General features: G+C 39.2%; 1 protein-coding gene across 1 annotated transcript; it reads left to right on the top strand.

Moving 5' to 3' along the window:
- Positions 1-5,487: 5,487 nt before the first annotated feature.
- On the top strand, positions 5,488-6,444 carry LOC127192259 (olfactory receptor 52N2). Its single transcript, XM_051149585.1, has one exon. The coding sequence runs from the start codon at positions 5,488-5,490 to the stop codon at positions 6,442-6,444; it is 957 nt and encodes a 318-aa protein (XP_051005542.1).
- The last annotated feature ends 5,716 nt before the right edge of the window (positions 6,445-12,160 follow it).

Below are 12,160 nucleotides of genomic sequence, written 5' to 3'. Positions count from 1 at the left end.
ATTCCTGGAAGAAGCTAGTTCTCATTCTCCCAGCAATTATTAGTTGCCTGTCGTTCTTTGTCTAGGTGTGAGACCTTGTGAGATTTCTCCTTTCCAAATTAACATGCTTGTTGATATTGTCACTGTTCTGTTCTTATGTAGCCATATCTAGGTGAAAGTGCTCACAAGAGTATTCCTGGCATTCTAGACCTTACAAAATTGTTCACTATTGTTGCTTGAACCCAGGCCTGGGACAGCAACAAGCTTGTTCCTGCTGAACAGCAGGGCTTGTTCCTCCTACACTCCTTCACCTCTGATTGGTCAATTAAGGGCTGAACAGCCTATAGTGGGGCAGGAGAGTTAGGGCAGGACTTCAGATCCCCAGGAGAGGGTCATAGGTGCAGGAGAGAGAGAGAAGAGAGAGGGGAGGGAGGGAGAGAGAGAGAGAGAGAGAGAGAGAGAGAGAGAGAGAGAGAGAGAGAGAGAGAGAGAGAGAGAGAGAAAAGAAGAAGAAGAAGAAGAAGAAGAAGAAGAAGAAGAAGAAGAAGAGGAGGAGGAGGAGGAGGAGGAGGAGGAGGAGGAGGAGGAGGAGGAGGAGGAGGAGGAGGAAGTTGGTTAAGGAAGCTATCATGACAACACAGATGGGGCAGGACTAACCAGAGTGAGATTAAGATGTTAGGTATTAGGACATTTTGCTGAGAAGTAGTCCAGATAAGTGTAGATCAATTACACTAGCTCAATATCTGCTCAGCTGTTATTAATAAATATAAAAGTCTCTGTACCATTATTTGGGAGCAAGGATGGGTATCAGAAAAGCACATACTTTTATACAGAACTAATGAAATTTCTCAGTTGTGCCATTTTAAGCCTTTTCTGTTGGTTGTTAGGGTTATATTTGCAGGCACTGGTACTGATACACTTTCAACAAAATTTGAAAGATAACTTTCTGCATTGGCTTGTTAGTCTTGGGAATCTTGACCTGAACAAAATTAAGCAAGACAACCTGCATGGATGGGAAGATGAAGATCACAAGATGAAGAGGATCTACTGACAACTGATGGCAGGTGGTAGAGGAAGAGTTGAGTGGTGGGATTTTTTCAAGAATGCTGCTTCTGACAGGCTACCTATGCTCTAGAACATATTGGTACCACTTAGTGGATTAAATGATTTTTTTTAAAGCACATGAGATTAGAGGGAATTGGTATGGGGAAACATACGGAAGAACTATATAGGAGGAAATGGGGAGGGGTTTGATCAAAATACATTATGTGCACTTAAAAACTTCTCAAACAAAAAGTGAGTTAAAAATAATTCTTCATGGGGACTGACTTTCACACCAACTCTGGTGCCCCATATTTGACCATGTGCCCTGGATGGGGAGGCCTGATGGCACTCAGAGGAAGGATAGCAGGCTACCAAGAAGAGAATTGATATCCTATGAGCATATACAGGGGGAGCAGGCCCCCTCAGTCACAGTCAGAGGGGAGGGGAGTAAGGGAAAAATGGGAGAGAGGGAAGAATGGTAGGGTACAAGGGATGGGATAACAATTTAGTTGTAATATGAATAAATTAATAAAATATATATTAAAAAATAATAATTCTTCAAACACCATGATACAAAACATTTTCATTCATTTTAAAATTATTAGTACCTTTTTTCTTCACAATGAAATAGTAAGAAGGAAATTCAACCACTAAAACATTTAGGTATATGAGATACAAATACTAGCAAAACAAGTGTTTGAGTGTTTATTCATGTAATGTAAGCTCATGCATTTATTAATTTTCAATAATGTTTATTGATTATTTTTTAATCTCACATCATATATCCCAATCCCATTCATTTCCATCTCCTTCCATATCCATCATCCACCCTAAAATAAAATGAAAAATAAAAATTAAATTAAAAACAAACAAAATAAAAATCTCTCCATGGAAGTATCAATGTGTCATGGTGTTCCACACAGTACACCCTTTTGTATAAACAGCTTTACTTGCAAATGACTGTTGCAATTAGTGATTAGTCTAGTTCAAAGTCTTGGCTATATCATCAACACTTGATCCTCATCTAGACTTCTCTTGGATAACATGCTGTTGCCCGGAGGCATCTTGCTGTTGCTCAGAGCTTCTGAGATCCTGAAGCATTGGTTCTGAAAGACCAGCTCCTTCACATGCTCCAAAGCTCATAGATGGGGCAGACATTGGGGTGGACCAGCTCAAAGCCTTGGTTCTGGGGCTGGATGGTAGCTGAGTTGATCAGCCCACTGAGTCTCCTACACTTATACCAGCAGGGCCAACTTTCCTATATTGCCCAGGGAAGGGATGGGACTGGCTCTCTAGAAGCCAGTGGCCAGTGATGGTAGGGGCCATCTCTATCAAGCCTATGTTACCACTGAAGCTACTGTGTAGTGGCCAGTGAGAGGCAGGGCCTATTTAGCTAGGTCCTCAAAATTCAACAAGGCCTCAGTTGGTAGCCCAGACCATGGACATCTACATGACCTTTGATGATAATATCAGCCACAGACATCAAAACAGACCCATGTTGCTGCAAGGTCACAGACCCAGACATGGCCAGAAGCAGCAGCAGGGGTCTAGACATCACCATGACCTCAGGTGGCAGCTGAGGCCTCTCATGTCAGGCTGTTCCTCAGCACCCTCTCATCTCCAGGTCTCCCTGTCTTCATAGTAGACAAGCCACTTGGCTCCTCTTTCTCTTTCATCTCTCCACCACATATTTGCTCATCATAGCAGTGCTGATCACAACCTGTGTCTCATGGTAGTGGGTCAGGTCTGTCATATCCATTAATTTAATCAATAAACATAAAATATAAACTATAGAAGATTTTCTACATAACTTATATGTTATATCTTATTATGTCTTTATTGTGCCTCTGTTTTTCAAAACTATAAAATATATGTGAATATACGTGTATGTATAAGTTGCAATGTTCACACATACACATATACACACACGTAGCGGGTGTTGAGATGTCATGAGATTGAAATGTGAACAAGGTGAATAAAATAAAAGACAAATATTCCTGTCTATCAGAATCTTTTCATAATCCACACCTAGGAGAGTATGTATAGCTTTGGTATAACTTTCCCCTAGTTCCACCTGTGGTTGAAGATTAAGTAAATGCTGGAATTATCTCAAGTCCCAAAGGATCTCATCTTTTCAACCACTGTCTTCTGAGACACCGAACAACAAGGATCCAATCAAGTGCATACTCTGCAGGCTGGAGAACACTCAAAATAATGCAGCAATGCTGGGTGGGCATAGAACACTTTACGCTCAGGCTCTGGGGCATGTACTTGGCTCTGGTCTTTCCTAAAACTGAGGTAAGTTTGAAAGACTTCTAATGACACTTATTTCCAGAAAATGAAAAGTTTAAGTCCAAGAAACCCAAAGATGCAGATGGCAGAAATCCCACTGACTCCTACAATACATTTTCATTCATCTGGTAGAAAAGAGAAGAAAGGTTTCCACAATTGTAAAGCAAGAGTAAAATGACGTCATGATTAATGGGAGACAATGAAGTTCATGCAGTCATGGGTTGCAACAAGAAGGACATATGTTTTCTTACCTTTATTAGTGGATAGCTGTGTTCAGATTTCCTCCACCTGAACTGTTCTTTGTGGGAGGGGATAGAAAGTAATACAAAACAAGACTTGAATACTAAAAGATATTGAGAGCACATGCTGAAGGGGGCTCTTCTGAAAAACAAACAAACAAACAAACAACTGAAGCCACACAGCATCTTAGCAAAGGAGTCCCAGATGAGACTGTAGCTATCTCACAGACATGTGCTGTGTGGAGAGCTCCCTCAGTGAGAGACTGTCACTGATTTGTCACACCTGTTGTGTCTCTACCCTAAGATACAAGTAATGGAAAAGTTTCTCTGCCTTGCCTTTGAAAACCATGTTCTTATGTCATCACGATTGTTAAAATTGTTACACCTGGCTTATGAAATTGCCCATCAATATCAGGATTGGTCACAGTCAGCAACACTGAATGTATGGTTGAAAGTTAACACTTTCATTTGATTCTTTCCTTGGCACTTTAAAGTTTGTCCCCCTGCATCTGTGTTTTCTTATCTGCACAATGAAGATGTAACATGTATCTGTTAATTCAGGTTTGAATACAGGAATCAACCTGTTCTAAAATATTTGTAACCTAAATGTATGAGATTTTGCCTAGTTGCTTAATTAATATATTTCCCAAATTATAATGGTGTCAGGAATGTCTAAGACAATAAAATTATCAAAACACTAAATAGTATATGTCTTATCACATATACTACAATTAATGTAAGAGCTAATATACATCAATTATTAAATTCTAGACACTTTGTAAATCCTCATTTTGCTGTGTGAACACATATGTAGTTTGCAGTGGTAGAGATTTTGTCCCTTTAAGGGTTCTAAATAATGTACAAAGAATCATTTGCTCCTTCAAATTATGGTCTATCTTCCTATTTTGTTTTGCAAAGGTTTAATTCATAGTCAGGTTTCCTACATCTCTATTGTAAGTTATAAAAAGCTCTTATATGTTAAAAGAACAGACTTTTAGCAAACTATTTTTTCTTCTTTGGAACATATTTTCATGTCCTGAAGAGTGTTAAAAATAACTGTAGATCACTGGGTAGCCCAAAAGCCTGACATGGGAAATTTGAGTCAAAAGTCCCTGTATTGAGGAAGGCAAATAAAGAGCTATATTTGATTTATCTGTCTGTGATAGAATGGGCATTGTGGGAAGATTTTTGTTACTATACTTGAGAGACAGTGAGCTTTTCTGTGCTTCTTGATTAGTTTTAGATTGTGAGCAGAATGCAGACCCAACAGTTCAGATCTCTCCAAATATCCTGACCTTTTTGAATATGCAGCTTTGGTATCTTGGTATCCTGTGCCTATGGTAGGAGTGAGACATTTAAGTAACATTACAAACACCCAGACAAATGCTCTTACAGAAATTCTGGTGTCCACTAGCTTATTAACCTTTAATAACAGCAGCTTTTCAGGAAATCTGATAAGGTTTCCCTGAATTTTATTCCAGATTTAAGGATGTTTTTACTTTTTCTATCTAAAATACAGGAAAAATGGAATTGCTGTAGGACATACAAACTAGCATTTATTTTGTAATAGGGTACATAGTAATAATAGTGATTATTGCTTATATTAATGTAATATTCATTATTCATAGTGTTAGCACATTGTATAAAATGATCTCTATAATCTTGTCAACATTCTGAGCTTGATGCACATATTATATCATTGTAGAGAGTGAAACTGAACCATAAATTGGTTAATCAGCTGGATGGTATCATTTACCATGTCAAGTGAAAATTGGCAGTATACTATGAAGTTATATATAATCCTGAAAAACTTTTATTTCTCATTGTAATGGTATTATGCATTTTCTAAACCTCTACTTACCTTTTATTTATATTATTTCCAGGACACTGACATTATTATTCAGTATAAAATGGTCTCATTTTACCAGCCAATATGTCTAGAGCCAACAGCTCCAGTTTGACCCCAGAATTCTTTATCCTGAACGGTGTTCCTGGGCTGGAAGCTGCACATGTCTGGATCTCTCTGCCTTTCTGTTTCATGTACCTGATTGCTGTCGTGGGCAACTGTGGGCTTATCTACCTCATTGGCCATGAGGAAGCTCTGCACCGGCCTATGTACTACTTCCTGGCCTTACTCTCCTTCACTGATGTCACCTTGTGCACCACCACTGTGCCCAATATGCTGTGCATATTCTGGTTCAACCTCAAGGAGATTAGATTTAATTCCTGCCTTGTCCAGATGTTCTTTGTGCACATGTTGACTGGAATGGAGTCTGGTGTGCTCATGCTCATGGCCCTGGACCGCTATGTAGCCATCTGCTATCCTCTACGGTACACCACCATCCTCACCAACCCTGTCATTGCCAAGGCTGGTCTTGCTACTTTCTTGAGGAGTGTGATGCTCATCTTCCCATTCACTCTGCTCACCAAGCGCTTGCCCTATTGCCGAGGAGCCCTAATCCCCCACACTTACTGTGATCACATGTCTGTGGCCAAGGTATCCTGTGGCAATGCCAAGGTCAATGCAATCTATGGTCTCATGGTGGCTCTATTGATTGGTGTGTTTGACATTTGCTGTATCTCTGTGTCTTACACTATGATACTGCGTGCAGTGGTGAGTCTGTCCTCTGCTGATGCTCGTCACAAAGCCTTCAGCACCTGTACATCTCACATCTGTGCTATTGTGATCACTTATGTGCCTGCCTTTTTCACTTTCTTCACTCATCGTTTTGGAGGACACACTATTCCCCACCACATCCACATCATAGTGGCCAACCTCTACCTGCTACTGCCCCCAACCATGAACCCAATTGTTTATGGAGTCAAGACCAAGCAGATTAGGGAAAGTGTAATCAAATTTTTACTTGGAGAAAAAATGAGCATTACCTAAAACAAATGCATGTTAAGACCAGTTACACTGTAATGGGGAAAATAGTTGTGAAAACAGTCATAAAAGATGAGTGAAATAGTATTAAGTCATTTAACATGTAAATGTCCTGAAGTTTTTCCAAATGTAGATTATGAAATGTTCTTTATAAGGAAAATTCTGCCAAAGTATAGAATGTAGAAATTAGTATCCTGTCTTGTCCAGATCTAATCCAGAAATTAGTAACCATTTTTATATCATTTTTGTGTTTACAAAATTCTCTATAAATGGAAAAGAAATGAGATAATGGGTGTAAGCTAAATGTCAATCTGATGTTCCATTTAAAAGACAAACTGGCAGTAAATTGGGACAGTCTAGTCCTCTCCATTAAGGACAAACTCTACTTAGATCAAATATGTTGCAGATGTAGACAACATGGGTTCAGTGCTACAGTATATGTAAGACAAGCTATATTTTGACATTTTTGGACTATCAAAACTGTATTTGTTAGATTTGCAAATGCTCTCTATTTTTCTTAAATGTCCAAAAGTCCTATTCTTCCCTACATATTCAATTTTTAAGTTTCATGAAAAATAGATCGATGAGATTTAATTGTGTTATTAAGGAGGTAAAGTAATCAGGTTAGTATCTTATTTGACATTATTTCACTCATTCTTGAGACACTAAATATGATTGAATAGTGCTATTAGTTATAATCTGGATCTAATTAGAAGGAGGCAGAGCTGATTGTCAAATAATCTCATGTTGCTTGGCACTGAGAATAGAAACACACTGGTGAGGGAAACCTGCAATGATACATATACGAGAAGAAGGAGCTAAATCAAAGTCGATGCAATCTGGAAGAGGACATTTTGGTACACAAGTATTAGAATCTTTTATTGGTTTTGGATTCAGTTAGTATGAAGATTATACTTTTTGAATTCTAAGGATTAGACATTGTTGTGTTAATGAGTTTTGGTACGTGTATAAATGTCAACTTTTATACTTTTCCAAATATGACAAAGCTTACCAATAAATGCATCATGATAGTTAAATAGCCCAGTTCTTAGAGAAATAACATAACATGGTATCTAGTATAGTCTAATCATTTAATAAATTATGGTATTATTTACAAGTTGTTAGTTTCAACTCAGATACATTCTGAACATCAGTGTCTGATGAGGAATCTTCTTTAGCAGAGGCCTGGTTTTCTATGTCCGAGCTTTCATTGCTATCATAAGCATGCTAGTACAGGCCAAACAGGTTTATGTCTTTTTATTTAAGTATTTTCAGACAATATATTTTTATCATATTCTCCCATCCTACCAGACTTTTTTCACTCCTTTCCACTTAACTGCATAATTCTCTCTCTCTCTCTCTCTCTCTCTCTCTCTCTCTCTCTCTCTCTCTCTCTCTCTCAAAAAAAAAAAAAAAAAAAAAAACCCAAAACAAAACAGAAAACAAAAATCAAACCCAACAAACTATTGACAACAATAACAGCAAAAAGAAAACCAACTAGAAAAACATACCAAACAAAAGATGCACAAAAATATGAAGTCATTTTTGTTGGCCAACTCTTCCTGAGTATGGGCTTGCCTTGGAGTGTGGTTGACATACCCAGGGACTGTCCATTGAAAAAAATAGATTCCTTATTCCCAGCAGGTATAAAATGCATCTAGACTTTTGGTTAAGGTTGGAACAGTGTGTGTACTTCTTCTTAGTATTTGGATTTTTGTATGGACTGAACCTGTGCAAGTCTTGTATGTGCTCTTACAGTCTTTTTGAGTTCATATGTGCATCACTCCTGTTGTGTCTAGAATATGTTATTTTTTTTATTCATCCACCTCCTCTGGCTTTTATGATCTTCCCACCTCCTCTTCTACATAGATTTCTGAGTCTTCAGGAAAGACGTTTCCTGCTTAAAGACTTTCCATTTAGGACTGAGTGCTCCAAACTCACTCACTCTCTGTGCATTGCCCAATTATGGGTCTCTGTCTTAAGTCCCTTCTACTGCAAGAGGAAGATTCCCTGATGAGCAACCATTTTTTAATGTTTTCTATGTGCCTGGCTCTACACCCTTTCCTGACAGGCAAATGATTACACAAACTGTACTGAGTTCTTCTAGTAGAGACAGACAGAGACGTCTTGGGAAGACTATAATTAAAACGGAGTAAATGATCATTGTTACTTATGACAGACGGCGTGTGAAGAATTTACAGGGGATGTGGGCTGTAAGATAAGTCTTGAGTGTGTGTAAGTTCTTCTGGAGTAGAAAATAAGCAGTATGTGTTCAATGTTAAGGGTGGGGAAACATTGTCAGTTATAGATGTTTCAGAATGTGAAAGAACAAAGCCGTGGTGACGAAGATGGCCTGCCAGGGAGAGCCTGGAGTGTGGTTTTTCACACGACGCCAGACACAGCCAGCCCTGCCCTTCACATTCGAGTTTAAAAGTTTTCAGAGTAACATTTAACCCTAATCTTCCACCCAGTAGACAGTGTCTTTGATGGCTCAGATCTCTGCCACGGCCTCTGCCTCTTGGGTCCGCACTTCATCTTCCCGAGTCTCCTCAGCTTTCTATTAAAAAAAAAAAAATCCAGTTATGCAGTTTCTGCTCCCTACTCCAGTGCTCTGATTGTACCTGACAAGTTCTTTTTGGGTGCAGGGCATCCTTGGGGCAGTGCATGCTTTCCTGTGGACCGAAATTATTGCTTTCAAAAGTACAAAGACTCTCAATGTTACAACAGCCACAATAACACCAAGACATATGTTATCTACATAATATACTTAAAAATACATGTTCCTTTGGTCCTAAAACCAGATTTTAGTGTTATAATAATTTGCACACATTTTATAGTTAGGTAAACTGAGGCACCAAGATACTGAGAGGTTAATAGATTAATGAAAATAGCAAACAAGGCAATTGGCAGAGCTGGTATTTTTACAGAGGCTGTGTGCTCCAGCATCTTGCTTTTTAATAACTATAATATGCTAGACTGTTTACCCTCATGTGAAAATGTAAAAGGTTGCCAGCATAATGTTTCTGGCATTAATGCTGAAAACTCCTTGGTGTTCACCCTGATCTGGGTGAAGTGATCATTGTTCTGAGACTAAAACAGAAGGTCCAGCTGGTGGAACACTTTCTGTGTGCCTGACAAACTGAATTTAATCCATAGAACTTACAGTGGCAGGAGAGAACAGACTCCTGAAAGTTGTCCTCTGACTTTCATACTTGTGTCATGACGTGTGTACACTAGTACATACCACACAAACAGTAATAAATAAAAGAAAAATAAGTGAATATATGAAATACTTTAAAATACAAGATGCTGCCATCAGATTCTTTTTTTCTAATTTTTTATTTATTCACTTTATATCCTTATCACAGGCCCCTCCTTCCTCTCCTTCCAGTCTTCTCAGAAAAGGGGACTCCCCTCACCAATACACCCCAGCACATCAGTTCCATCAGGACTAAGTACCTCCTCTTCCACTGAGAGAAGACAGCCCAGCTAGGGACAAGTGATCCAAGCAGGCAACAGAATCAGCCCCCACTCTAATTGCTAGGGAACCTTCATGAAGACCAAGCTACTCATCAGCTACATATGTGTAGGGAACTTTGGTCCAGTCAATGGATGCTCTTTGGTTGGTGGTTCAATCTCTATGAGCTACCATAATCCTTTGTTATTTGACTCTGTTGATTTTCTTGTGTAGTTTTTGTTCCTTTTCCCCAACCCTTCCACAGGACTCCAAGACTTCTGCCTAATGTTTGGAAGTCTGTCTCTGTATCTGTTTTTTTTTTTATCTGCAGTTGCATGGAGCTTCTCAGAGGACAGTTATGCTAGGCTCCTGTCTGCAAGCATAGCAAAGTATCACTAATAGTGTCAGGGGTTGGCTCTCTCCCTTGGGGTGGGTGTCAAGTTGTGCTAGGCATAGGTTGGACATTCCCTCAATGTCTGCTCCATCTTTATCCCTGCACACTTTGTTGGCAGGATACATTTGGAGTTTAAGGTTTTGGGGGTGGGTTGTTATTCAGCTCCCTCCTCTGGAAACCCACATATTAAATCTCCATTTCCTCTGCTGCCTAAAGTCTCAGCTAGAATCACAATCCCACCCATATCCTCCCAGGAATATACTCTATCATACGTCTCCAGCTTATTCCAGCTATTATCCTCCCACATATCACTGATTTTATTTCTTTCTTAAGCCCTCTCACCTCCCTTCCCTGATCTCTCCTCACATTTGTTCCTCTACCCCCAGCCAGTTCTCGGTCTTCATCAACTTCAGTTGTCTATTTTATTCCCCCTTCTGAAAAGAGATTCAAGCATCCTCTTTTTGGCTCACTTTGTTACTTAGCTTCTTTGGATCAGTAGATTGTAGAATGGTTATTCTGTACTATATAGCTAATATCCACTTCTAAGTAAGCATACACCATGTGTACCTTTCTGGGTCTGAGTGACCTCACTCAGGATGTTTTCTAGTTTGAACCATTTGCCTGCAAATTTGAAGATTTTCTTGAATTTAATAACTGAGTAGCATTCCACTGTGTAAATGTACCACAGTTTTTTTTTTTTTATCTATTCTTTTGTTGAGGGACATCTAGGTCATTTTGAGTTTCTGGCTATTATGAATGCAGCTGCTATGAACATAGTTTAGCAGGTATCACTGTGATATGGTGGAGTGTCTTTTGTATAAATGCCTGGGAGTGGTATAGCTGGCTCTTGAGGTAGAATTATTCCCCATTTTCTAAGCAACCCCAATATTGACATCCAAAGTCTTTGTACGAGTTTGCACTCCCACCAGCAATGGAGGAGTATTCTTCTTCCTCCAGATCCTCACTAGAATATGCTGTCACTTGAGTTTTTGATCTTAGCCATTCTGATAGTTGTAATCTCAGAGGAAGGATCCAAGATGGAGGTACCAAACACACACGTTGTTTGATCAGCAGGACAGCAGTGACTATTCAGCAACCAAACGACTGATCTGAGAACCACAAAACACCAACACTAGTGACCCACAGGTAAGAGGGGTCCAAATTGTGTGGAACACAGTTGGGTTCAGCCTCTGGTCACCCAGCAAAGCCACAAAGTTCCCAGTCCCCACAGAAACAGGCAGGCACTAGGTATACACTCTAGCCAGAGGCATCACAATGGGAAGAGGTCAGTGTAAGAACACAAGCAGCAATTCCCAGGGCCACTTATTACCACCAGAAACCAGCAGTCCCACCACCACAATAAGCCCTAGAGATGTTATTACAGCCTACACACAAGAAAAGGATTTCACATCTGAAGTTATGAAAATGATATAGGCCTTAAAGGAGGAAAATAAATCCCTCAAATTAGAACAGGAATACACAAAGAAAAAGATGAAAGAATTGAGCAAATCACTTGAAGAAACTACAATCAAACAGGAGAAGGAAATTAATAAAAAGTTTTAAGACCTAAAAATGAAGATAGAATCTATGAAGAAAATACAATCTGAGATAATCCTGGAAACTGAACCCTGAGAGAAGAGGACAGGATCTACAAACACAACAAGCATTACCAACAGAATTCAAGAAATGGAGCAAAGAACATCAGAGATAGAAGATATTACTGAGGTAATGGATACAGCAGTCAAAGAAAATGTAAAATCTAAAAAGATCTAAGAATCCAAGAAATCTGGGCCACTGTGAAAAGATCAAACCTAAGAATCATAGAGATGGAAGAAAAAGAAGACTCCCAACTGCAAGGCCTAGAAAATATT

The sequence above is a fragment of the Acomys russatus genome, chromosome 7 (assembly GCF_903995435.1).
Source record: "Acomys russatus chromosome 7, mAcoRus1.1, whole genome shotgun sequence".
Classification (NCBI taxonomy): domain Eukaryota; kingdom Metazoa; phylum Chordata; class Mammalia; order Rodentia; family Muridae; genus Acomys; species Acomys russatus.
Note: the sequence above shows the minus strand (reverse complement) of the source record. Positions and strands in the feature narration are given on the sequence as shown.

Coding starts and splice junctions, on each gene's coding strand:
- LOC127192259 (XM_051149585.1), top strand. CDS start 5,488: ATGTCTAGAGCCAACAGCTCCAGTTTGACCCCAGAATTCTTTATCCTG.